Source organism: Protopterus annectens, chromosome 5.part0 (genome assembly GCF_019279795.1).
Source record: "Protopterus annectens isolate FY-2018-M chromosome 5.part0, PAN1.0, whole genome shotgun sequence".
In the NCBI taxonomy this organism is placed as follows: domain Eukaryota; kingdom Metazoa; phylum Chordata; order Ceratodontiformes; family Protopteridae; genus Protopterus; species Protopterus annectens.
In genome coordinates, this window is record NC_056735.1 from 1,490,231,463 (window position 1) to 1,490,258,838 (window position 27,376).

Genomic DNA, 27,376 nt, shown 5'->3' on the forward strand with positions numbered 1-27,376 from the left:
ACCACAGTATAAGGACAAAATGATTGACTTCAACATATGGCTAAGCTTCTGGTGTCATTCAAGGGGATCCAGTATCTAGGATGACATGATTGACAAACCACGATGCTTTGCCAGAGATGGTCTGCACCTGTCACCCCTGAGATTCAGGTTACTAGCTAAAGCTCTTGCCACCCCTGTAGTGCCTTTTTTAGGTTCAGGTTCAAAGGACAAAACCACCACCGTAACAGATACAGGCATGCAAAATCTGAAGGTAATGCTACTCAATGCTAGAAGTCTAAACCTCAAAATGCACTCTCTCGAGGCACACCTAAAAATGGAGAACAACGATATCTGTGCAGAAACTGAGACCTGGTTCAAGGCTCCAGAGAGCCCCCCTGCAATACCAGGTTACAACTTTTACCACACTTTTCGGCCACCAAACCAAGACCGAAACACTAAAGGTGGAGGAGTGTCCATATTCACCAAGAATAGTCACACCTCCAGGCAAGTTGCCCAACACAAGGCATCTGAAATTCTCCAGGTGCAACTAACACTAGGTAAGACAACAAACCAAATTGTAGCTTGCTACAGATCCCCAACCATGCCCCAAGGTTCTCTCTACACCTTTCTAAACATACTGGAAAATATTAAGATACAACCAAACACCCTAATACTGGGTGATTTCAACTACCCTGCCATTAACTGGGAAAACTACTCAGGTACCAACACCTTTTCCCAACGGTTCGTGGAATTCATAAATTCCAATGCCCTGGATCAACTAATCCATTGTCCCACCAGAGGCTCCAATATCCTAGACCTGGTCATTACCAACATGAGAGATAGATGCTCCACACCAGTGGTCACCCCCTCATTGGTCAGGTCTGACCATAAGCAAATCACCCTTGACATCCGCATCCCACCCCCCATTAAGGAAACTCCGTAAAAAGCATCTCCAAAGCCAACTTCATGCTACTCAAGTCTGAAGTGACAAACTTCACGACACCCATGCAGACGGGAGCTGAAAGTTCGACTGCTGAATCCTACGCTAAGACAGTGTACGAGCACATCCATTCGTGCATGAATCGTGCCATCCCAAATAGAACCAAGATGCTCTCCTCTAAAAAAGGGAAGCCAATCTGGTAGTCCCCTGCCATAAACAAACTATACAACAGAATAAAAGAAACTGTTGCAGAAAAGAGGAAAATCCCAGGATGCAAAAAACTCCCATATCAGCCTCACTAAGAAGGTGAGATCCCTCATAAAATCGTCCAAAGCTAGTTACAAAAATAAAATTGCCAAAGATTCCAAAGACAACCACAAGGCATTCTATAGTTATGTCAAGAATCTAAATGGCAATGCTCAGATATGCTCTGAGCTACAACAGAATGGCATTAAATATACTGATCCCAAGGATATTGCCAATACCCTGGCAGATCGATTTAGTGCCAAATTCACCCCCCCTCTCACCCCCTAAAGGGCCCATCTCAATACCAAAAGATTGCCGAATTCCAGTAATCACGGCCACACAGGTAGAAACCGCACTCTCCAAAGCTAAGAATACAGCATCCATGGGACTAGATGACATCCCCGGCTGTGTACTACATGAACTACAAAATGAACTGGCACCTCACCTAAGTGTCATGTTTAATCATAGCCTCACCTCAGGCTTCATGCCCACTGAGTGGCTCACAGCTACAGTTATCCCACTCCACAAGGGGGGATCCATCTTGGATCCTGGGAACTAGGGCATTGAACGCATTATCATGGAACTTATAAACAAAGACATTGGCAACCTTCAAACACTGGACCCCATTCAGTTTGGGATCGTGAAGGGACGATCTTGTCTCCTGAACCTGACTGACTTCTTTGAATCAGTCTCCAGAGCTGTGGACAAAAGTAAGGCGATCCACACAGCCTATATGGACCTCGCCAAGGCCTTTGACACCATCCCCCACTCTGGAATCATAGATAAACTTACTAAGCTGGGCATAAATCTCTACATCACTCAATGGGTTGCCAAATGGCTTACTGACAGAATCCAGACTGTAAATCTAGCCGACTCCAAATCCAGCTCCAGACAAGTGACAAGTAGAGTACCTCAGGGTTCAGTCCTGGGATCACTCTTGTTTGGCATCTACTTCTCTGAAGTACAGGCCAACACTAAGGGACTCTGGTTAACAAAATTTGCAGATGACTGCAAACTGGGAGCCATTATTGAATCCCCAAATGATGTGGACATTCTACAAAAGGGCCTTACAGAAACAGATGCTTGGTGCCAGAGCCATGGGCTCAAGCTTAATGCCAAGAAATGTATATTTATCCTCTTTGGGGAAAAAACATGTACCTATGAATTACCACATAGGTGGCAGTACACTAAACACCGAAAGTGTGATGAGAGACTTATGGACACAGGTGGACAGTGGTCTCACCTTTGATAACCACATTCCCACAAAAGTCAATAAATCGTTCTTTGTGGCACACCTCATCACTAAGGGCTTTTCATCCAGAAAAAAGGAGGTCATTCTCCCACTGTACTCATCCCTCACTAGACCCATTATAGAGTACAATCCCTGTTTAGTATGTACCTCACAAGACATCTGCAACAGCTGGAAAGGCCACAGAAATACCTCACTAAAAGAATCTCAGGCCTAAAGCAGAGGAACTATGCTGACCATCTAAAAAATCTCCAGCTATACTCTGTGGCATATTGTCTACTCAGAGGTGATCTCTGCTTAACATACAAGGCCATGTCAAACCCTGAGGTGTTGGACATGCTCCACTTAAAAAAATCCCAATCCCTCAGAGCCACACGCTCCAGGGATCTAAACCTTGTCATCACAATGAGCAAAACATGCTGGAGGGATAGGGTCCTGACCCAGAGGCTCCCCATACTCTGGAATAGACTGCCCATACATGTCAAGCAGAGCGCCTCCTTGACCCTCTTCAAAAGGAACCTTGATGATTGGATGGGAGATAGGAAATTCACCCAGGGGATCATGTCAGTCACCCTGCTAGACAGGGGTCCAGGGAAGTAAATATTGTGGGAAGAAATATCCAGGGAATTGTGATGGCTAGGCTTGTATAGGCCCTAGGGCCGATAGCCTAGTACCAACTAATGAACCTATATAGATAGGACATGTTTAGGTATTGTATCCTTCTAGTAAGGTAACTCTGTGAGAGTGCCAGTTGTTGCATGTGTCTGAACAGATGCATGTCAAATGGGGCAGTATATTCAATGACTGGCCTAATAAGGGCTGAGTAAAGGGGACAATGATATCCCTAGATCTAGACACAATCCCTTTGTTTACAAGGTGTGCAATATAGAAGGATTTTCTTACAACAATGGACACATGCTGGTCAGAAGTTAGCTCACTGTCCCAAATCCTGAACAGCTGGGACAGCTCTCTGTGGCATGCTGTTAATATGGTAGTTCCCTAAGATAGAATACTTCCTAAATGATGCAATAATGCATTTTTTGGCATTTAGTTTCAGTCCATGATTTTTGCACCAGTTACTTACTTGGGACAAACCTTCCTGCAGGATGGCAAAGTCATTTGGGGATTCAGTGACTGCTCCTAGCTTGCAGTCATCTGCAAACGCAGTCAGCCTGAGCCCTTTGGTATTTGCATTTACCTTACAAAAGTAGATGCCAAACAGGAGAGTTCCCATCCCAGAACCCTGGGGGACTCCACAGGTGACTAGTCTCTTTGTGGAGGTAAGTTCCCCTATTTTGATTTCCTGCATCCTGTCTGTCACCCAGTTGACAATCTAGCAGCTGACATAGAGGTTTATTCCAAGGTTATTTAGTTTTTCTACTATGCCTGAGAAGGGAATTGTGTCAAAAGCTTTGGCCAGTTCAAAGTATACGGTCTGTACCATTTTGCCTTCATTGACTGCGCTGGTGACCTTTTCAAAAAAATCCACCAGAATGAGTAAGCATGACCTGGCCTTCAATAATCCAAGCTGAGACAGGCCTAGTGTTTGGGGGGGTCCCTACTTTATTAGTTCCAGGATAAGTCTTTCCATGGTTTTGCATACAAGGATGGTCAGACTTTTGGGGCTGCAACTGCCTGGGTCTGTGGAAGGTCCTCCCTTATAAAGCGGAATGAGTGTAGCTGTTTTTCATTACCTTGGTGCAAAACCTCTATGGAGGCTGAGATTGAATAATATTGTTAGGACTGTGGCTTAATCTTGTTTCATCTTACTCAAGATGCATCCAGGGATATTGTCATGACCTATCCATGCAGTATTTTTAGCTTTTCATAGCAATTTTAGGACTTGGTCTTGTGTGATAGCTGGAAGCGAGCCAGTTTCATATTCAGCATCTGATATTTGGGCAATGTGCACTGCATCATAAGGTAGTTTCCTGATGTAATTGGTTATGAAATCAAAGTAGGCGTTGTGGTATTAGCCAGTTAGGAACCACCACAAGATACAACTGTCACAACAAGAGTGTGGTATATGCATCTTTACTTACGTCGGACACTTGACTCCCTTGAATATTACAGACACCAACTTAAGACTTTCAGTTTTAGACAGTAAATAATGACAAGTTTAAGTGAAAATGAAAGAAGAAAGTATTCCAAACAGACAGAACTAGAGATGGTGTAAAAACAGTACTGTTTTTGAGTTACCTATGTTACATGTGGCAATACTCAAAATGAATACATTTCAGAAACCCTATTTTGCTAGTTCTTACAGAAGTACATGGAGAAAAAAGAAATACTATATTTTTAAAACTATAAGGGCCATGGGTACGGATTTGAAAATATTCAGAGAGAAGTGAAGACACAAAATCAGGTCAGTGAGCCGAAAGAAATCAAGTATGGAGCAAAACTACTTTACTGAAATAAGTGAAAAAAAAATTGAAAGTTAAAGCTTTTGAAAGGACGGTAGAGTTATTTAAGATGACTCACAATACACTTTTGTGTTACAGCTGTAAAACAGCTACGGCAGAGAATCTGTGAAAGTCCTGTGGTCATTCAGGGAGAAGGAAATACTCACAGATTTCCAGTAGCAGTAGGCCCAATGGGTCTAATAAAGCATTATTTACAGCCGTACTTAGATATGTGTATGAATTACAAAAAAAGGCAGTCTTTGGCACACTGCTGGTCATCAAATACCAAAACAATATTAATTTCATAAACTCTAACTGAACCTAGACTTAGGAATGGGGTCCATTTCCTTCATGGTATTAGAAACCCAAAAGACTTGGAGAAATTAAACCGGGAGAAGGAAACTATGAGGAAAAGCATCACATAAGGCTTCCACTACTATGGAAGATGGCCTTCATAACAAGAAATGCCTCTCATGTGAGGCCTAAAGTGATGATTCACAGTCATCCCAAAAACAATATGAATAACGTGTTTCTGAAAAGACTTAAGTTCAGATGATTGACACTGTTGTTATGGCCTATCCTTTTAATTTTCAAGCTACAGAATGTTCATTGTACTTTAACTATGGAATACACAAAATTAAAATGTTACTGAATTCCAGACATCAATATTCCAATAACCCGCTTTATGCTTTACAGGGCTGCGGGCATGCTGGTGCCTATCGTGACAGTCAAGGAACACAGGGCTGTGAAACTTGTTCTGGACAGGGCACTAGTCTATCACAGAACACAATATTCTAACTCACTCATAAACTACTGCATGCCTGTCTTAATTCAGTTCTGCTTATACATTCTGAAAAGAAGGACTTGTTTGCATCCTGATTCTAATTTGTGTAACTGCATGACTAAACAGAAGACAGACATTTAATGGGCAGGGAAATGTAAAATTAAGATGCCTTAATGCACATAAAATAATACGGAATAACAACAATCATATAAAACTGCAGAGGTTTCCTATGTGTTTAAGCATACAGAGAATCATGATACTCAAAGACTGTTTTGTTTTTTTTTTGACGCTCAAAGAATGTTATTTGTTTACTCCATGTTTCCATTTCAAGGAATGATTATAATTAGGACACAGGTGGTGAGTCTGCTTACTGAGTAAGTGTTAACAGTTCATAGGTTCATAGGTAGGTACTAAGCTATCTGCCCGAGAACATTTATAAGCCTAGCCAGAGTGTGTCGGCTTTCGCCGCCCCATTGATTAATTAACTGATCCTCTGTCAAGCAGAGCCAATGAAGTGATCCCAGGGGTGTATTTTCTGTTACCCATCCACTCGTCAAGGTTTCTCTTGAAGAGTGTTAGTGAGAGGCTCTGCCTGATTTAATTTGGAATTTTGTTCCAAAGCATGTGGAATCTCTGTGACAGGAATCTATCCCTCCAGCATATTCTAGTTACTGTTGTGGCAAAGTTTAGCTCACTAGAGCGCATGGCTCGCAGTGACTTGGATTTCTTCAGGTGGAGCATGTCCATCAATTCTGAGTTGGACATGGCTTTCTAAGTCAGGCAGAGATCTCCTCTGAGCAAGTGATATGCCACTGAGTACAGCCGGAGTTTTTTCAGTCGGGCTGCATAGGACATATGTTTGAGACCAGTAATCCTCTTGGTGAGGTACTTTTGTGGTCGTTCCAGCTGTTGGAAGTGTCTTGTGAGGTACATCCCAAATGGGGCATTGTACTCTATGATGGGTCTAATGAGTGATGAGTAGAGGGGCACTATAACCTCTTTATTTCTAGATGCAAACCCTTTAGTAATTAGATGGGCCACATAGAAGGATTTCCTAACTACTTTGGTAATATGATTGTCAAAGGAGAGATTACTATCTACCTGAGTCCCCAGATCTCTTATTACCTCTTCTGTATTATGGGGGCTGCCACCTATGTGGTAATTCGTGGATGTTTTGTTTTTCCCAAATGGGATGACTGCATTTTTTGGCATTTAGCTTGAGGCCATGACTTTGACACCAGGTGTCCGTCTCAGTAAGGCCCTTTTGGAGGATGTCCGTGTCAGCTGGAGAGTCAATTATAGCTCCCAGTTTGCAGTCATCAGCGAACTTGGTTAGCCATAGACCTCTTGTGTTTGCCTGTACTTCTGAGAAGTATATGCCGAACAGTAGGGGTCCCAGGACCGAGCCTTGTGGGACACCATTTGTGACTGGTTTAGAGTTGAACCTGGAGCCCACTATTCTTACTGTGTGAGTTCTATCTGTAAGCCAGTTGGCAACCTATCTCATGACATAGGGGTTTATGTTCAGGCTGGTGAGTTTTTCTGTAATACCCGAGTGGGGAATGGTGTCAAAAGGCTTGGCGAGGTCAAGGTAGGCTGTGTGAACCACCTTTCTCTCGTCTATGGTCTTGGTGACTGTCTCGAAGAAGTCAACCAGGTTTAGTAGGCATGATCTGCCCTTAACAAAGCTGAACTGGGTCAGGTCAAGTGTTTGGAGGTTCCCAATGTCTTTGTTAATGAGTTCCATGATGATGAGCTCCATAGCCTTGCAGATCAGGCTAGTCAGGCTTATGGGGCGATAGGGTCAGTTGTGGCCCCTCCTTTGTAGAGAGGAATAACCGTTGCTGTGTGCCATTCTATGGGCACGTAGCCTGTGGAGAGGCTGAGGTTGAACAGCATGTTTAGGTGAGGGATTAGTTCTTTCTGTAGTTCATGCAAGACGTACCCTGGGACACCATCTGGTCCCACTGACACTGTGTTTTTGGCTTTTGAAAGGGCTGTTTTCACCTGTGCGTCTGTGATTTTTGGGACACTACACTTTTCCGGTATTGTTGTGGGCCCTTCTGGAGGTGATAGGGGGGTGAAGTTTGCACTGAATCTATCTGCCAGGATGTTGGCAATATCATAGGTTCATAGGTAGGTACTAGGCTATCGGCCCTAGGGCCCATACAAGCCTAGCCAAAAAATGTACCCTGGCTTTTGCCACCCAAGAAAATGATTTTCCTGTGCCCCTGTTGGGCAGAGCCACAAAAGTGATCCCCGGGGTGAATTTCCCATCCAATCATCAAGATTTTTCTTGAAGAGTGCTAATGAGGAGCTCTGTTTGACATAGACAGTTAGTCTGTTCCAGAGTATGGGAAGTCTCTGGGACAGGAATCTATCCCTCCAGCATGTTCTGTTTATTGTGGTGACAAGGTTTAGGTCCCTAGAGCGTGTAGCTCGGAGGGACCGAGATGTTTTTAAGTGGAGCATGTCCAACAGCTCTGGGTTTGACATAGCTTTGTATGTTAGGCAGAGACCGTCCCTGAGTAGGCGATATGCGATGGAGTAAAGCTGTCGTTTTTTGAGACGATCTGCATAGGGCATCTGTTTGAGGCCAGTAATCCTCTTTGAGAGGTATTTCTGTGGTCTTTCCAGTTGTTGTAGATGTCTTGTGAGGTACATACCAAAAGGGGGGCGTTGTACTCTATAATGGGTCTAATGAGTGATGAGTAGAGGGGAACAATGACCTCTTTTTTTCTGGATGAGAATCCTTTTGTGATGAGATGAGCCACGTAGAAGGATTTCCTGACCACTGTGGCAATGTGATTATCAAAGGAGAGACTACTGTCCACCTGTGTCCCAAGGTTTCATCACATTTTCGGCATTAAGTAGACTACCAGCTATGTGGTAGTCCATGGGTACAGAGTTTTAAGGGGATGACAATACACTTTTTGGCATTGAGCTTCAGGCCATGGCTTTGACACCAGGTATCTGTCTCAGTGAGGCCCTTTTGTAGTTTGTCCACATCGTTAGGAGTTTCGATTATGGCTCCTAGTTTGCAGTCATCTGCAAACTTTGTTAGCCAAAGACCTTCTGTGTTGGCCTGCACTGCAGAGAAGTAGATACCAAACAGGAGAGGACCCAGGACTGAACCCTGTGGTACTCCACTTGTCACTGGTCTGATGTCAGATTTGGAATCTGCTACTTTCACAGTGTGGGTTCTGTCCATGAGCCAGTTGGCAACCCATCTTGTGACATAGGGATTTATACCTAGTTTAGTGAGCTTATCTATAATTCCAGAGTGGGGGATGGTGTTGAAAGCCTTGGCGAGATCTAGAGAAGCTGTGTGAACCATTTTACCCTCATCTATGGCTTTGGTGACTGCTTCAAAGAAGTCAATCAGGTTTAGGAGACATGATCTGCCTTTTACAAATCCAAACTGGGTAGGGTCCAGAGTTTGGAGATTACCAATGTCTTTGTTTATGAGTTCCACAATGTTACGTTCCATGGCCTTGCAGACCAGGCTCCTCAGGCTAATGGGGCGGTATTTCCCGGGGTCCATTGTGGCTTCCCCTTTGTGGAGTGGGATAACCGTCGCAGTGCGCCATTCAGTGGGTACAAAGCCTGAGGTGAGGCTATGATTAAACATGGTACTTAGGTAGGGTGCCAGTTCATTCTGTAGTCTGTGTAGAACGCAGCCTGGGATATTGTCAGGTCCCACGGATGCTGTGTTCTTGGCTTTGGAGAGTGTGTTTTTTACCTGTGCAGCCGTGATTATAGGAACTTTGCATTCTTCTGGTATGGAGATGGGCCCTCTAGGGGGTGAGAGGGGGGTAAAGTTAGCACTGAACCTATCTGCTAGGATGTTGGCAATATCAGTTGGTTCTGTATATTTAGTGCCATTGTGCTGTAACTCAGAGCAGATCTGAGTGTTCCCATTTAGATTCTTGACATAGCTATAAAATGCTTTGTGGTTGTCCTTAAAGTCAATGGCAATTTTGTTTTCGTAACTAGCTTTGGAGGATTTTATGAGGGATCTCAGCTTCTTACTGAGGTTGACCAGGGAGTTCCTCCAGTCATGGGATTTTACTCTTTTTTGCAACAGTTTCTTTCTTCTGTTGTAGAGTTTGTTTATGGCAGATAACCACCAGATTGGCTTCCTTTTTTTGGAGGATAACATCTTGGTTCTGTTAGGGATAGCATGATCCATGCACTCATGTAAGTGCTTATAAAGTGCATTTGTGTAGGATTCGGCAGTCATACCTCTATTGTCCATCTGCATGGGTGTCATGAAGTTTGCCACTTCTGCCTTAAGAAGTGTGAAGTTGGCTTTGGAGAAGTTTTTTACGATGGTTTCCCTAATTGGGGGGTGGGGGTGAGATGTGGATGTCTAGGCTGATTAGCTTGAGGTCGGATCTGACCAACGAGGAATTGACCTCTGGAGTGGAACACCGGTTTCCTATGTTGGTAATGACCAGGTCTAGGATATTGCTGCCCCTGGTGGGGGTGTGAATAAGTTGATCCAAGGTGTTGGAATTTATGAATTCTAGAAAACGTTGAGCAAAAGAATTGTACATGAGTAGTTTTCCCAGTTAATGGTGGGGTAGTTGAAATCGCCCATTATTAGGGTGTTGGGTTGTACTCTAATACTTTCCAGTGTATCAAGAAATGAGGAGTGTGAATCCTGGGGCATGGTGTGGGGTCTGTAGCAAGCTACAATTTGGATTGCGGTCTTGCCCAGAGCTAGTTGTACTTGGATAATCTCGGATGCATTATGCTGTGCAACTAGCCTGGAGGTGTGGATATCCTTAATGAATATGGGCACGCCTCTGCCTTTAGTGCTTCGTTCTGGGTTAGGTGACCGAAAGGTGTGGTATGAATTGTAGCCTGGTAATGCAGGGGTGCTCTCTGGAGCTTTGAACCAGGTCTCTGTCACTGCACAGATGTCAATGTTCTCCACTTTAAGGAGTACCTCGAGTGAGTGCATTTTGAGGTTTAGACTTCTAGCATTGAGTAGCATTACCCTCAGATTTTGCTTGCTTGTACCTGTTACGGTGGTGAATTTGTCATTTGAACCTTGCCTAAAAAAGGCACTATAGGGGTGGGCAAGAGCCTTAGCCAGTATCCGGAATCCTAAGGGCGACAGGTGCAGGCCATCGCTGGCAAAGCATCGTGGTCTGTCGATCATGTCATCCCAGGCAGACAAATACTGGATCCACTTAGAATGACACCAGAAGCTTAGCCAATTGTTGAAGTCAATCATTTTGTCCTTGTACTGTGGTATCATTCTGGGTGATGGCAGGATGCTACTCAGGGTTAGGGTCATACCTGCCTGGGATACAAGATCGGAGAGCTCCTCCATGTCTCTTTTCATGTAGTCCAGGGAGGTACGTCTAAGGTCATTCACACCAACATGGACAATGACAGTGTCATATTTGTACTTATTGTGGAGTGACATGAGTGCATGCATTATGTGGTGGATCCTGGCACCTGACAGGCAGCTGACAGTAACTTTCTCCTTGTTTAGTCTAGTGAGTGGAACATCAGTGTGCCTGACTATAGAGTCACCTATGACTAGAGTGTTGGGTACGCTGTTATGCCTTATGGGCTGTGGTTGAGTGGCACACTGAGTTTGTGGGCTATGTGTCATTTGGGTTGTGTTGGGGGGTGGAGTTTGCTTGCGTTTATGCTTTGGATGTCCCTGATGCTTGGGCAGGTTTTTAATGAGAGCCTCCGCGAATGTAGGTGTGTGTTTTGTGTTTCTATATCAGTAGGTTCTGTATATTTTGTGCTATTTTGCACTAGTTCAGTGCATATCTGCAAGTTGTCACTTAGATTCTTAACATAGCTAAAGAAGGCTTTGTGGTTATCTTTTGAATCCTTGGCTATTTTTCTTTCGAAGTTAGCCTTGAATGATTTCATGAGGGACCTTAGTTTCGTACTGATACTGATCAGGGATGTCTTTCTTTCTTGGGATTTGCTTTTTTTCTGAACTAGTTTCCTCCTTCTACTGTATAACCTGTTTATGGCAGGGGTCCACCAAACTGGTTTCTTTCTCTTAGAGGAGTGAGTCCTGGTTTTGCTAGGGATGGCATGGCCCATGCATCCTTGTAGGTGCTCATAGAGTGCATTTGTAAAGGTTTCTGCATCTTGGGCAGCATTATCCTTTAGTGTGGGGGCTGCAAAACTTACCACCTCTGTCTTAAGTAAGGCGAAGTTTGCTTTAGAAAAGTTTTTTACTGTGGTTTCCTTAATTGGGGGTAGTGGTGGGGTGTGAACATCCAGAGTGATTAGTTTATCATCTGATCTAACCAGCGATGGGTTGACCTCAGGTGTGGAACACCTGTCGCCCATGTTGGTGATGACCAGGTCCAATATGTTTTCATGTCTGGTAGGGGAGTTTACCAGCTGATCCAGGGCGTTTGAGTTGATGAATTCCAAGAAGCGCTGGGCCTGGGAAATTGTACTTGAGTAGTTTCCCAGTGAATGGTAGGGTAATTGAAATCGCCCAGTATCAGGGTGTTTGGTAGAACCTTTATGTTTTCCAGTGTCACCAGAAAGGTGGAGTGGTGGTCCTGGGTCATGGAGGGTGATCTGTAGCAGGCCACAATTTGCACTGCAGATTTGCCTGATGTTAGTTGCACATCGATGATCTCAGAGGTATCATGCTGCGCCACTAACCTGGAGGTGTAGGTATCCTTGATGAATATGGATACACCCCCTTCTTTTGTGTTTCAGTCCGTGTTCTGTGGCTGAAACGTGTGGTATGAGTTGTAGCCCGGTAGAGACAGGGTGCTCTCTGGAGCCTTGAACCAGGTTTCAGTTACTGCACAGATGTCGACATTCTCCATACTAAGGAGTGCTTTGAGCATGTGCATTTTGAGATTTAAACTCCTGGCATTGAGTAGCATAATCCTCAGTTTTGTGTTAATTGCGCTGTTTATGGAGGTGGGTTTGACTTTTGAGCCTTGCCTAAAAAAGGCACTATGGGGGCAGCAAGAGCCTTGGCCAGTATTCGAAAGCCTAGGGGTGACAGGTGCAAGCTGTCTCTTGCGAAGCAACGTGGCTTGTCGAGCATGTCGTCCCAGGCTGACAGACACTGGATCCCATTTGAATGACACCAGAAGCTTAGCCGATTGTTGAAATTGATAATTTTTTCTTTATACTGAGGTATCATTCTTGGTGAGGGCAGGATGCTACTCAGGGTCAGGGTCATACCAGCCTGGGCTACATGATCAGAGAGCTCTTCCATGTCTCTTTTCATGTAGTCCAAGGAGGTACATCTCAGGTCATTCACACCAACATGAACAATGACAGAGTCATATTTGTACTTGTTCTGGAGTGACCTGAGTGTTTGTGTTATGTGGCGGATTCTGGTTCCTGACAGGCAGTTAACAGTAACCTTCTGCTTGTCCAGCTTAGTGAGTGGGACGTCAGTGTGCCTGACTATAGAGTCACCTGTTTAGTGTGTTAGGTATGTTATTTCGCCTTAAGGGCTGTGATTGTGCGGCACAATGATTTTGTCTTTTATGTGTTGTCTGGTTTGTGACGGGAAGTGCAGGTTGTTTGGGTGTCTGCTTTGGAGGTATCTGATGCTTTTGCAGGTTTTTATTTAGAGCCTCCGAGTATGATTTTGTGCATTTATGTGTATTTTTTGCCAGTGCTGTTTTAGTAGGTCTGTGTGCAGCTGGAGTTGTGGCGCAAGTGTTAACTTTCTCCTCTTGACTGTCTGTTCCAGTCTTGGGTGAAGACAGCTTAGCTTCCAGTTTGGCTGTATAATTGCATCTCTCGTATTTGTTAGTGTTTTGTGGTAGGGGAAGAGGGTTGTCTGTGTACATGAGGCAGTTGTACATTGCCTCAGGATACCCAGATTCACCAGCTGGACTGGAGAGTGCACCTGAAGTTGCCCTTTGGTCATGCCTGAATAGTAGGGTGAGCTGCTTAGTCGCTTGGTTCGTGAGGGGTGAATAAAGGGCCTTGCCCTGCTGGGCAATCAGTGTCAGGGTATATTAGTGCTTGCTATTAGGTCTGAGCAAGTGCTGGGCTGTAAGATGTTATTTGAGTGCTTAGGTTGAGAGTTAGACTAGTTTCAAGGGAAAAACTGAAGAGGAGACTTAGTGGAGATGGGAATAATTTAACTGTAGCTAAATGGCACTGCCCGGTGCCCAAAACAGTGCAAACGCGGTTTTTATAGTAGGGAAATGAAAGAGTTAGAAATTAGCCCAAAATGGCCAATAAACTACTAACTTCTGGGCTGGAACCACTCCTCCAGGGACAGATAGGTTGCTCAAAGCTCCCCTCTCTCACAGGTGAACAGAGAAACTTACTTCTATCCAAGTAAGGTATGGGCAACTCAGAAACTAGTATCACAGCCCTGAATTCAGCACTAGCCTGAAAATTGGACTATACTAGCTTAGAAAGGTGGGAAACACGTTGACAAGATGGTGGTTCATCTTGCCATCAGTTGTCCATGTGATCTGGCACAGTTATACCAATCGGCACCAGACCACAACTTGTTGGCTCTTGCTATTTTTTAGCATCTACTGAAAAGCTAATTTTTCTAAATATAATTCATTAAGGTTCTATGTCTAATACATTATCACTTATTCTGCAGAATAAAATGCAGCCTTGTCGACAGAGACATATGTCCTTAACATCCAATGACTACGATTTAAACACGGTCATTTATTGCTTACAATTGGTCAACAGACTCTGGAGATGCCACCACAGGCAGTGTTCTCTCACAGGTCATGTAGCATATTTATTAGGCAACAAAATCTGTGTGTGTGTGTGTGTGTGTGTGTGTGTGTGTGTGTGTGTGTGTGCTTTTACAATGGCAGCTGTTGTAGGGGGCTTGCAGTGACAAAAAGATAAAAATAGTATTTTTTGAGGACACATTTCTTTCTTTCTACTATAATCTGAAACAAGTAGGGAGTGATTTTAGCATATATCATGGTACTGATTGTGACCTCACCCTTCCCCCCATAGCGCAAACAAACACGCTCTAAGTGAATCTCGCCAGTTAGCTTATAGTTTTGTGTACTGTAATGAAGTTACAATTTGTGTTTTTAGCCCCTCTGTAATATATGCCGAAGTAATCAGTATGACCTATGTGACATTTAAGAAATTAAAATGCTGGGGTCATCTATAGCCTTAATTTGCCTTTAAAATTGAGCTACCTGACTGCAAATTCTTGTGATTGCTGTGGCCCTTTGTAACATCACCTCTTTAAACAAAGGGGCTGAGCACATTACACAGTAATTTCCAAAGGCCTGCAAGGATCAGAGGACAAACCACTATCCCTGAAAATGACACTCACCAGATGATATATTCTATTAAACTATAAGCGCATGATATTCTGTTCTCTACCATTAAAATGCTTCCCGCTGCTCTGCCAAACTCTATGCAAACAAGACAAGAATCCATTGATTGTCTGATAGAACTATTTATGCTGACAATAAGACAGAACAAACAGAAAAAGCTAAGGTCAAGTACAGTCAAGTCACACAAAGTAAAAAGGATTACAGAAGCAGCGGGTGTCCATTTTCGACAGCCTAAGGAAAAGCTTCTTTTGATCCTTCTAGAGGTTAGAAGGATAACTGTGGGCTGTGTAATGAGCCTGGAGAATTTTACCTGTAGCATGCCTCAGATACATGTTTTCAAATGCTAAAGGACCAGTTTCAGCCACCTCCTGGACTTAAAATAATCTGAAATAATTATATCATGAAGTATTAAGAGAAACAGGTACACAAAGTAAATTTAATATGAAGTACTTTAAAATGATACTTAGGCAATAACACATTTAGTAATAGTAACACATTTACCTAAGGTATATAAAGAGAGCTACATATATAAAAGAAAGGAGACAAATGTATTTGGGCCATTAATATAACCACATTTAAGTAATATTTACATATTTATAAGATCAGTACACCAGCAAGTCACACATTATAACATGCATGCAAGAATTAAAATATTTTTTTCTGCTTTGCCTTTCCATTTTCTTCTTTAACAGTGTTTGCCATCCCTTTTAAAAAGATATGCTTGCAGTGCAGCTAAAGTCAGCAACCTCCACTTAGCCAAATGTTGACAAATTTAGCAAAATGTTATTAAATTTTAACTGGCAGTAACAATTTACACAGAACAAACATAAAACATGAGAGAAAGGAAGGGTGTCAATATATCAACACAGTATAACGCTTAAAATAACATAAGAAGATAACTATTGCTGTATGACCTTGAAACTAGATAATATATATACACTATATAATCAATGCAGTTCCTACATATACTAATGTATAGTACCTGCCCTTCCATAACAGCACCACTATATAAGTGCGAGCATGAAGTGCAATGAGATTGTCTGTAATAGTCTAGTGGTCTTCACCACTGATGTGGGGTACTACAGTGAGGACTTGTAAAAATATATAAAATATTGCCTGTCTGTTTGCATAGGAGACTCTCTACTGAAACAACTGGTGAAAACCATCTGGTATACCAATGTTTGGCACTGAGCAGTTTGGTTACGCTAGCCAAAACTCAACAGATTCCTGAAATATATCAAAGGGTAGAGTCAGCCCTGGGAAAGATGTCATGTATCCAGAATGTCTAATCCAAAGTATGGTGTATATTAACGATTGTGGCTAACTTATGGATCAGATGATCCCAATATGTACAGGCCCCTGGACATTCCCAAAACATATGGAGATTATCAGCATTATTGGCTCCACAGCTCCAACACTCACTATCTTGCTTCATTTTTGATCGTGAGAGCTTGCATTGAATGAGATACAGCCTAAACACGTTTCTCATCTGTTGGTCTTGGTAACTAGGCAGTTTCCTAAGTCTATGAATTGCCTGCCATACTTGCTCTGATTGTTCATAAGTCAATACAACTTTCTCCTGAGCTTTCTATCTACCCACTATCAGGTGTTTGAGTGCTTCTGCCTTAACACTTTTTTTGCTTTCTCAGATGACTATCTTTGTTTAGACCACACCTGACCCACTTGGTGGTATGTGAGCCATTCCTTTTCCCCTAGGTGGTAAGTATTTTTGAGGGTAATGAAGTTTTTAAGCTTTAGCTCAAGCTGTCTTGTTATGATTTGGACCAAGCAACTGAGCCCCATACTTTTCCAATGATCCCTTGCAGGCTTGTTTATCAGTTGTTCAACTAAAGAGTGATGCCAATTTCAACTAAAGGGTGATGCCAGATAAATCTTTCGCTCCTCTTCCCCAAGCTAAGACTCTAATATCTAAGCTTTCACAATAGATTTGCAATACCCTCTTTGTGTGTATAAAAGACACATGGCTCCACCTCTTTTTCTTCCTCCCCCAAAATATTGTGATCCTTTTTCAGTAGTGCCCAGTTAATGATTCATCTGATCTGAAATGCAATTATATAACCTGCAAGATGCAGTAGACCTCATTGTTCACAGACTTGGAGAATATAAACAATTGAGAGGTACAGTCTCATTCACTCCATATGAAGTACTATATCATTAATAAGGGTGTGATGTCTCCACACTGGGCCAGTAATCAAGGAACCTGAATCCTCACCATTGACACTGCAGAAGGATGTGCACTTGGAATACAAATGGATACACTCTGAACTTCTAGATGCAGATTTCTCTCAAGCACAATTTCTCTTAAGAGCACATAAGGCACACACTCAGCCCGAGGTCTGGGTGTCCCTATCTGCCTCTCCCCAGGTCTCCAATAAGGCTCCCCACTGGCACTATGAAACCAGTGCTTTGTGTCACAAACACACACACACACAAACACACTAACACACACACGTGAATCTGGAAAAGGCGATTACCCACTCCACCAACTTTGCCCGGACTATAAAGTAGATTTACTGCCACCAATTAGTTACTATAAGCTCTTGAAATGGCTCCCAATTAGTCTGAGTGAAGTTAATATTAATACAAATGGTAATGTTGACCAAACAGCAAGATTTTCAGGAGTGACCAGAGTTATCACAAAATAAATATGTGTAAATACTCTCGAAGCTTAAATATTTTCAAAAAAGGTCCAACCACAATGAAATGTTTAAATATATTTAATAATAAATAATAAAAGAACAAGAATATACTAAATATATATTTACAGTAAACCAGAGAGTTCAAATCACAAGAAATACTGAAAATAACACTGATGGACAGGCTCATACAAATAAAGAAAAACAATTTTTAAACTAAGCTTTACTATATTCCTGACTGAATCTAGGAGAATTACTATTCCCTAATAACTTACTTGATAGAGCAAGAGACAATGAAATATGAGAGCAGTCTTTCAAGTCAGGTTCCCCAAAACAGAATGCTCAATACTCAGAGATTACTCACTGTAAAATATAATATCCAAGATGGTTTGCAGAATGACCTCATCTGGTCACCTAACTGTAGGTTCTCATGCATATAGTTTGTGTGGCAGTATCATAATTTCCACTGCTCGTATTTTACCCAAAATGGAATGAAAGTTGTTTACCTTAGGTAAAAGAATGCCAACCTTCTCAACAAGTAGTGAGATGTTATCATCAGTTGGATTTTGCAATGTTCAACCCAGTGTAAGATTCAAGTAATTTGAAGACTGTACAGATGGAATGCCCCTGTATTCCATTTCATAAGGTGTTCCTCCACAGTCTATCATTATTAATTTAGACAGACTGCACACCAGTCCTGACACCTGACTAAAAAGCAGGAACATGTCTAAAACTTCATTGAATATACTATGTAAGCTGGTACTCACCAACACACAGTCATCAGCAAATAACAGAAAAAAAAGATCATTCCCTAGTGAGAGTGTTGTTGCTCTAGGAGTGTTTTAATTTGGTATGCATGTTCCTCCATTACTAAGAGGAAGAGTACTGGAGATAATAGGCATTCGTGTCTGGCACTCCATACTATTTCCCCTGGTACCGAAAGGCCTCAAGTTAACTATTATTCTAAATGAGGGGTTGAAATATGTGTATGTATATCTAATAGCATCTTGAAAAGAAATTTCATACTAGCCAACTCAAAAGCTTTGGAAACATCAAAAAGAACAATCCCTGCTTTTCTATCACTATTGGTTCTATGCAAAAAGAAGTCAGTTCACTTCAGTTATCCTCCATTTTGGCTATAAGAATTAAAAGTTAAACTACTGGTGATACTGCACAAACAAGTCCAACGAAAACACTTAAAACGCCAAAAAAATTAATATAAAGCTTTCGTGTTAACCACCCTTCATCAGTACATAAAAATAGTAAATCTCATCACCATTTAAATAGCGAGCTAATAATATAACATGATTCAACCAGCCTAACATCACTAATTAACAATTAAACATTTAAATTACTACATTCACAATAACTTTCATAACTACATTCAAAATCACATTTAAAACATTCATTTTAAAATGTACAAGCAGATGTGTTACCAGGTCTGCATAATACTGTCAGTATAAAACCTGTTTTGATTAAAAGGCAGAGAGAGAATGTTTAAGAAATACTATTTATTCTTAGTTTTATGTTTTAGGGAAACAAACATAGTTTATTATTATAAGTTTTTTTATATATAAAAAGACATACATTTTAAAATGAATGTTTGAAATGTGATTTTGAATGTAGTTATGAAAGTCATGGTCTGATTGTGGGGTAACTGCTTGAAGGGTGCCTCTTAATTCAGATGGAACAGGCTAATCCCCCATGATAGCTCCTGCCTGGCATATGAAAGGAAATGAACAATGTGGTCTAGTGACTGAGTGGGCTGACCTCAAACCTCACTGAGATGCTACTGTACCTTTCATATATACATATATGAACCATAGTAACCATAACAACAGTAAGTCCCTTGTTCTTCAGGATACACAAGTATTCATTGCCAGAGAGAGTTCTTCTGGAATAGCTCAAAAAAATAGTTTGCTAGGAAATCAAATTTCTTCCCAGGGCAGGATTGCCCCATACAGGGTAGACTCCAGTTGTGCTCTCAAGAAAATAACCAAATTGGAAAGATTGAGATTCAACTCTGGAATGTTCAAAGAGAGGTCTAAATTCTGAAAACACTCCAGGAACAATATCAGAGCATATTCTATCTTCTCCTGAGCAGACTGAATCAGGTATTCACCCAGTCAGGGGTAGAAGTGCAACCCTCTTGGCTTGGCAATGTGCAATTTCTGGAGCCAGGTGCTTTGTAAACATTCTGGGAGCAGTACTCAAACCAACGGACAAAGAAGTCACATGACAGTGAAAGCCCCCTTGACATAAATGTGAAAAGGCATCTGTGGTTTGTGTGGATGAGAATTTGAAGGTAGGCTTCCTTTAATTCCAGGGTGGCAGCACAGCATGCAGGACAGAAGAGATCTGCAGGGTTAGCATCTTGAATTTGGCACCCTGAGGAACTTGTTTATGATCAACAGAACTAAAATTGGCCTTCACAGCTCCTTGTATCTAGGAAGAGTCTTGAATAAAACCTTTTTTTGAGATCTCCCTGAGGAAACTTTTTCATGGCTATCTACAGAAGGAGTTCCTCCAGAAGAAGCTACTTAATGTGTCTCTACCTACTTGGAACTGGAGAGATGCCCTCAAATGTTGACTTCTTACATTGAAGCCTGTACCCTTGGGATACTAGCTGTAAAATCCCATCTATACCACATTACATTTCTTCACCTGTATCAGTCTCTTACAGGCTCCTCCCTTGGAGATCTATGCCTAGCGTTTTGTGCAATGAAAATCCAACCCTATTTGATCTCCTTCCTTCACAGAACTGATGGTTCATCAAATACTCTGTTAAAGGACCTAAACCTTTTCAGCAGATGGGTAAGATACAGTGGCATGCTAGTTTCATATCTCACCGTATCATTCACTTCTGGAACAAACTTCCCCTATATGTGAAGCAGAGTACCAACCCTTGCCACCTTCAAGGTAAACATAGACAAATGGAAAGACAGCCTCAAATCCTCTTCTGGTCTATCTTGTCTTACCCACCTTCACATTAGAGGCAAATTTTGAATCAAATTGTTTTAGCTAGGCTTGAAATGGTCTGCAAACCAACTGTCTAGTACTTACTTAGGAACCCATCTGTCTTCATGCAAGGCTTTTCATCCTCCATTTAGTTTTGCATTGGGTGGTCAAAGGGAAATTTCAGGGAAACTAATGGGTAGGGTGGAACCTGGGGTAAAGGGAGCAGAGGTAGAGGCAGCCATGACATATTTGTGGCTGCTCCCCATCAGGCATGTGGCCCTGCAAGCACCCTGGCTTCTCCTACTCATCCTACTTTTTTTTCTTAGGGATAGCCAATTTATCCTTCACCTGCTTGCCTCTTCCTTAGAGCAGTTAAAAAGAATGACTTCATGGTGGGGTTATTCCTGTCACATTTGTAGACAGGAGGAGAAAAATGTTGCGTAACAGACTGAAAGGTTTTCTTGTTCAACTTCAGTCTTTTTAACACTTTCTGAGTTGGAGGGGGGGGGGCACATAGCAGACCTTTGTCTAACAGGGCATTAAGAATCCATGCTTTGATATCCTCTGGCTGGGACTGTATCCTCAGCCAGGCATGTCTACAAATGACTCATGGCAGTCACCTAATGATGCAACCACACCATCATAGGCCCACTGGTCACTGTGCCTACCAATCTGTGAGGCCAGCTGGACCTGCTGCAACATGTCTGTCTTCTCAGTAAGATCACTTATCCCCTCAGAATTTCTACGACATCAACATGATATCCTGACCAAATGGCTCTGAAAGCAAGGAGGGGCTACCTTGTGCACGTTTTTCCCAAAATGGTCCAACAAGCCATTCTCCTTCACTAAGGAAAGCACTGAAGGCTGGAACCAGTTTGGAGCATCTTTCAGGAACCAGGGACACCAAGGCACCCTCAAGACTAGAGAAATGTGTGGGACCACCCAAGGTTCCCCTGTTTCCCATCACTCTTTTTCCTCGGGGCATGTCTCCACAAACTTCTTTTTAGGAGGATAGATTAAAGCAATGGTGCTGCAAGCAGGATCCCATGGTAGTTTGGAACAAAGCCTCAAACTTCTTATACAGGTAGCATTAAGAATATTAGATCCCATGGTCTTTTGGTTTTCTTACTAAACCCTGTGCAGACATCACAGAAGGTGATGTCGTGGTCTGGACCAAAAGTGAAAAGACACAAAGTGAAAGTTCTTATGGGGGATTTGTCTGTTACACATGACTTTGGAACATTATCCAGTTTGAAATACCCTAATGTCAGACCTCAAAATACAATTTTAAACAAAACAATAATCTGAAAAAAATTGTAAAGAAAGGGTCTCCAATGGGTATATATCTGCACTCTCATATCTGGAATGAAATGATGGACTGGAAATTTAGAGCATGCAAACACAAATTATAGCTTGAAAGAACAGAAACTAGTGCTGACAGATGTCAGCTTTATATGGTGAATGTGCTGCTGTCCCAGTGCACTGGTATGTGTCCAGCCAAGACAGTAAAGGGTGAACAGCTCTGACAGTCTCAATGAAGACCACAGGGCCTTCTGCAGTGGAAGTCCCAAGAGTAAGGGTGACTGCAATAGTGATTAATATGATGAACATTAAGTATTTTTTTAATACACTGCAAGTCACATCAGAAGTCCTGATAGCTCAAATGAAGTAGGTCTGCTGCTACTAAAATTAACAGACACATTTAACAATTTAATTTAGGAAAAAATGTGTTGCCCTCAGCTGTGCTTTAAAATCCCTGCTACTGAAAGTACAAGTGTGTTTTGTTGGGGGGGGGGGGGTAGATAATGATCGCATTAGGCTAGAATCACAGGGAATTATTAAATGCCAAAGGGGTGGAAACCAAGACCCTGCCTTTTGTGAAATGTTAGGTACGAGAGAGGAAAGTTAATTGTTTCTGGTTGTACATAGTGTTGTTACCCTGGAAAATACTTGTTTGGCAGTCATCTATCTCATGTCTTGCATGGATGTACAGGGATATGCATGTGCTTATGCACAGATCACCTTTATTACTTTGCGAGTACATGACTCCATTCATTCATTTTACAGTTTCTCACTTGAAAGGATAGTTAATTCAGAACATCTTATTCAGACCCATGTGGAGCAGGATGTACAACTCTTTCTGCCTGCCTCATGCTACTCTTCATATCCATTTATGACTGAAGGACAAATGAAATATTACAGCAAACAAAAAAGAGGTAGAAACTACTAAGAAAACTCTGCACGTTATTAACTACACTTTAATATGGGGATACCTCGGCCTTCATGAAAAACGTGACTGAATCAGCTGAGAAGTTGGGGTTATTGCTTGCCACACACAATACATTACAGAAGAAATGTATAAATGTTTCACGTTACTTGCTTACCTATGCCTGAAATCTTTATTTCTGCCAGGAAGCAGGAAGGCAAGAGATAGGAGAAAGAATGCTATATTAGAAGCCAGGTGAAAAACTGACAGAATTGTTGACAACAAGCATGCATTGTACACTGGGTGATACAACACAGAAATCCTTCAAAACAGGCAACGTTACTTATCTATATATATATTGCTTCAAAAAGGTAATACAAATGCAATTTAAATACCACAGCTTACAGACTTTGCAATGCTTCTTTTGCCAATACCCATGCATTAAATGATTCCCAGCTATTCCATCACTTTACTTTTGATCAGTCTTCTAGCAGTGCTCTGTGTGCAGAGTACAGTGCAAAAGGAAAAGATAATGCTATTACACGGGACACTAAATATTCTGAAACAGATTATTAAACCCCACAGTACTCAGGATATCCATGCACATGAGTCAGGAGCATTTACAGTTCTGCACAAAATATAATCATTTTAACACAAAATAATAAATGCCATGGTCACAAACTTTCATTATGAAGCCCTGCTACTTTTCAGGTGATTAAGACATATATTGTTGTTGTATACTGCAACCTCCTGATTTGCACAAATTTTACATAAAAAAACCCTCACCTCACTGTCCTTTAGTGACAGAATTCCTTCTGTACTATCTTCTGCTTAACAACCTCATGCTGTTATACATGGAGCTAGTGGGCTACTGGTGTGAGTCCTTCTTTGTAGATGGACAGAGAACCCTTCCAGAAAATCTTTACTATGTCTGCTGGTGCTTCAGAAAGGAATGGCTTCTCCCTCAGTCCAAGAAGAAAGAGACTCCTCTTCCATACCTTTCTATTTCAAGGCCTACAACTGCTGGACAAACCTGTTAGTGTAAGTACTTTAACAGACTAACCAAGAAAGCCAGCAGTAACGGGGAGACAAAAGCTCAAAGTCAGGGTCAGAATATGAGCTTTGCATTTTACAAATATATATGTATTTAGTTATCTATCCTTTGTTGAATGGGTTAGTCCCACTAGGCTAATATGCTCTTTTCATAGGATACCCGAGGTGTTATTCCCCTACTCTCTGGAGAGGCTAGCTGGTGCTGGAGGGCTCCTACAGCATCAAAGAAGAGGCTTAAGGGAAGTAAGCAGCATAGAGGAGGAGAGAAAAGCTATAGAGAGCTCGGAGGTGAAAGTGAAAATTTGGAGACAAAATTGTTCAATATGGAGTTTCAGAGTGTAAACAAAGATTCCTGTGTGGTGGTTGGTGGATGCTACAAATGAGCAGAGTTTAGCTGTCTCCATGGAGAAGGATGTATTTGAGTCTACTAAAGTGGTGCAGATAACAGAATTGGTGTCAGGAGAGCTTGAAGATGAAGTTCTTTGAAAATAACTGAGCAGGATGATCCAGGTGACAGTCCTGTTGTTTTATGGGGTGAGGTGGCAGATTACCATCAATAGCACTTCCGAAAAAGTTATGTGGAAAAGGAAACCAGTGATGTGGCAGCAGAGAATGCAGTAGTTAAAACTGATGCAGCAGTGACAGAAAGTAAAAGAGGAAAGTAGCAACAAACTGAGAAGGTGTCTGTTTTTTGTGGCAGCAGATAATGCAGTAAGTAAAACATATGCAGCTGTTACATCAAAAAGGAGAGCAGCAACAAACTGTAAGTAAAACTGTTTGTAAAAAGAAGAGAAGACCAATTACGAAAATAACAACAAAAATGACACCCTAATAGACGATATTACGTATGGGACAATTTCGTAACTGATCTGGGTTTTAAATCTCAAGACATTCAGTCTTTTATACATGATAGGACAGACATTTTTGAGACTTAACAATAAAACTTGATGGATAGATGATGAAATTTCTTGAATTGTGTAACAAAAAGGAGGACATTTACCTGTAAAACAGTTATTTGTCTTCTGGTAGTAAACGTTTAAAAAATGTTACTTTGCATATTTAACTGATGAACTGGAAGAAGACAATGTGAAAACGTGCAAGGTCTGTATGAAACTGTCAGTTTACTATCAGTATGTTGAACATGCCTTGTATTCGGAATGTAGAAAACCCATTAGTAGACAGTTGTAATGTTGACTCTGGAAGACCGAAGACTGGGAGAGTGTGGATCAGGAGGTTTACCCTTTTCCACACTGTAGTCCAATCTCAAAGTTGGAATATATAAGTGGCAGGGGGTGGGGGGTCTTGCTTCCCTGCAAAATCATGGCTGTCAGTGCTGTACAGTACAGATCTGGTCCGTATGTACAGCTGCAATGGGGACACCAGACTGCAGAAGTCGAATTTGACTTCTCCTGCATTAGTGTCGATATTTCACCCTATGTTGAATTACGAATATCGAACATGTACACCGCATTTTTAACAGGTTTATGTTCTGATGTTTGATGTTTTAACAGTAAACCAAACTGTCAATAATACTGTGAAAGTTAGAGATGACAGAATCTTAGGGAGTGGAGGGTGGAAGTTGGAAGCTGTTTTGAAATGTGAAAAAAACGTGGTGAAAACAAAACATTACTTTTGTGGCTGGTCACAGAAGGACATTAAGAGCTGCTGGCCAGCCTAAATCACATTTCTTTTGTGGGGACTTTTACCATTTAACTAATGACTGTGACAAGGTACAATGTACAAAGTACTTAGGAAATTGAAATGTTGATTCAGTATCAAGTCTAGATGGTATAGGGCATGAAATGTATAAGAAATTAATGAACTGGAAAATAATATTTTGTAAATGTACTGTATGAATACTTGACTAAAGGGTTTGTTTATGAAGAATTATGTGCTGGGATATTAAAATTTATACAGAAGAAAGATGAGAATGAAATTAAAAAAATGGAGACCCATCACACTAAACACAGATTATAATTTTTATGGGAACAATACAGAAAATGGAAGGAAGGATGAGGGATATTACGAAAGAAAGTATATATATATATATATGTGTGTGTTATAAAAGGGAAAGAATGTCAAGAACTGTTACAAGTTGTGAGAGAAATTATGGATGATATAAGTAAAAGGGATGATGCAAAATTTATGGTAGGTGATATTAGCAAGGCATTTGATATAGTGGGTCATGATACTTTGTGGGATTTTATGGAGAAGTATGGAATACGTAATATAATTAGATGTGTGTGGATGTCAGCTTATCAAAATAACAGAGTGAGAGTGTTAGTGAATAGGTGGCTGGGTAAAGAAATATTTATAAAATGTGGTATAAGGGGTCTACTTCAAATTTTGAAGTTTCAAACCTTTGAATTTCTTATGGTTGAGACCATAAGATCTAATTTTTGAAACTTTGAAATGTAAATAAAAAAAATAAATAAAAAAAAAATGAGAAGTCAGAGAAGAAGTAGTAGAACTTTCAGGTGTGATATTTTGTATACAGTATCACATGTATTCATATTATGCCTCATCTGTGCGCTGTGGTCAGAGAAGTGGTTTAGCTGAGACCTGCAGTTTACATCTCTTTCAAACAAAATGTGTTCCAGCTCTCAGTTTCCTATTTAATGCAGTGTTAAGCAGAGGATTGTAAGCTGTGGAGCTGTTTACATGGCCACTGCAGTGCTGTTGCTCCTTGACAGAGCTTGCACTGATTAAAAATGAAAGCTTTTAAAAATATTTAAGGTGTTGGACACTTGCATTTTGCTCACAAGTATTAAAAACTTAAAGGTTTCCAATTACTTGTAAGAAGCTGTGAAGGAAGACAAAATGCAGGTGTGCAAGCACTTATCATAACTGTAAATGTTTGACTTCAAGGATCACTGCTTTGTCACAGGTGGATGTTTGTCTGTCTGTCTTGATTTAGAGACAAAGGACATCAATAAAACACTTTGTAAAAAAAGAGAAAGCAAAACATTCAACTTTCATTTTTTTCTTTGGAAAGAAGCAAGTATCCAACACTGTGCTGTACAGTCTGGTAAGAAAAGGCTGACTAAGCCAGGTAAGGGTGTGATAATCATTAAGATTATAGGATAAAAAACAGGAGGGTGCTACCCCTTTATATGTAGATTCACAAATAAGCAGAAGCTACTGGGAGAGAGGTTATACCACAAAAGGGATCCTTACACTTAAATATCTACTAATATTATGATGAGTATGTGCAAACATCTGTAGCATGTTCATCAAATGATTCACTGATGCAGTATAATTCATAGTGCTTGAGAAGAAGCCTATAGCAGTAGAAAACCTGGCCACAAACCTAGGGTGAAATAACCAACGTGTCCTGCAAGACTACAGTCTACTCACTTTCTGAACTGTAAGTCAAGTTTACAATAGCTACAGAAACTGCTTGTGAAGGTCCTGGCAGCAGCTTCACAGATGCTATGTGCTAATACATTTCTGAAAAAGCTAGCCTGTTATAGTTACTGACTAGTGTAGTGGGTTTTAATCAACCCTGCAGAGTTTTCCCATGGTGTCATAACTGAAGTCAATATAGTGTAGCACACATGTAAGAGAATGTTCATTTCAATAATGGTTAACCCTTCT

The 27,376-nt window shown here is 41.3% G+C and overlaps 1 protein-coding gene across 11 annotated transcripts in view; it reads right to left on the bottom strand.

The window, feature by feature from the left end:
- TENM4 (teneurin transmembrane protein 4) overlaps window positions 1-27,376 on the bottom strand; it is a 4,497,462-nt gene that overhangs the window by 371,481 nt on the left and 4,098,605 nt on the right. For 8 of the 11 annotated variants that reach the window (XM_044071318.1, XM_044071319.1, XM_044071314.1 and 5 more), the window contains one exon: window positions 22,905-22,925. The exons of the other annotated variants lie outside the window; for them this stretch is intronic. In XM_044071318.1, the coding sequence (XP_043927253.1) occupies window positions 22,905-22,925 (21 nt within the window). The remainder of the gene's footprint in view (window positions 1-22,904; window positions 22,926-27,376) is intronic. 11 annotated transcript variants of the gene reach the window in all.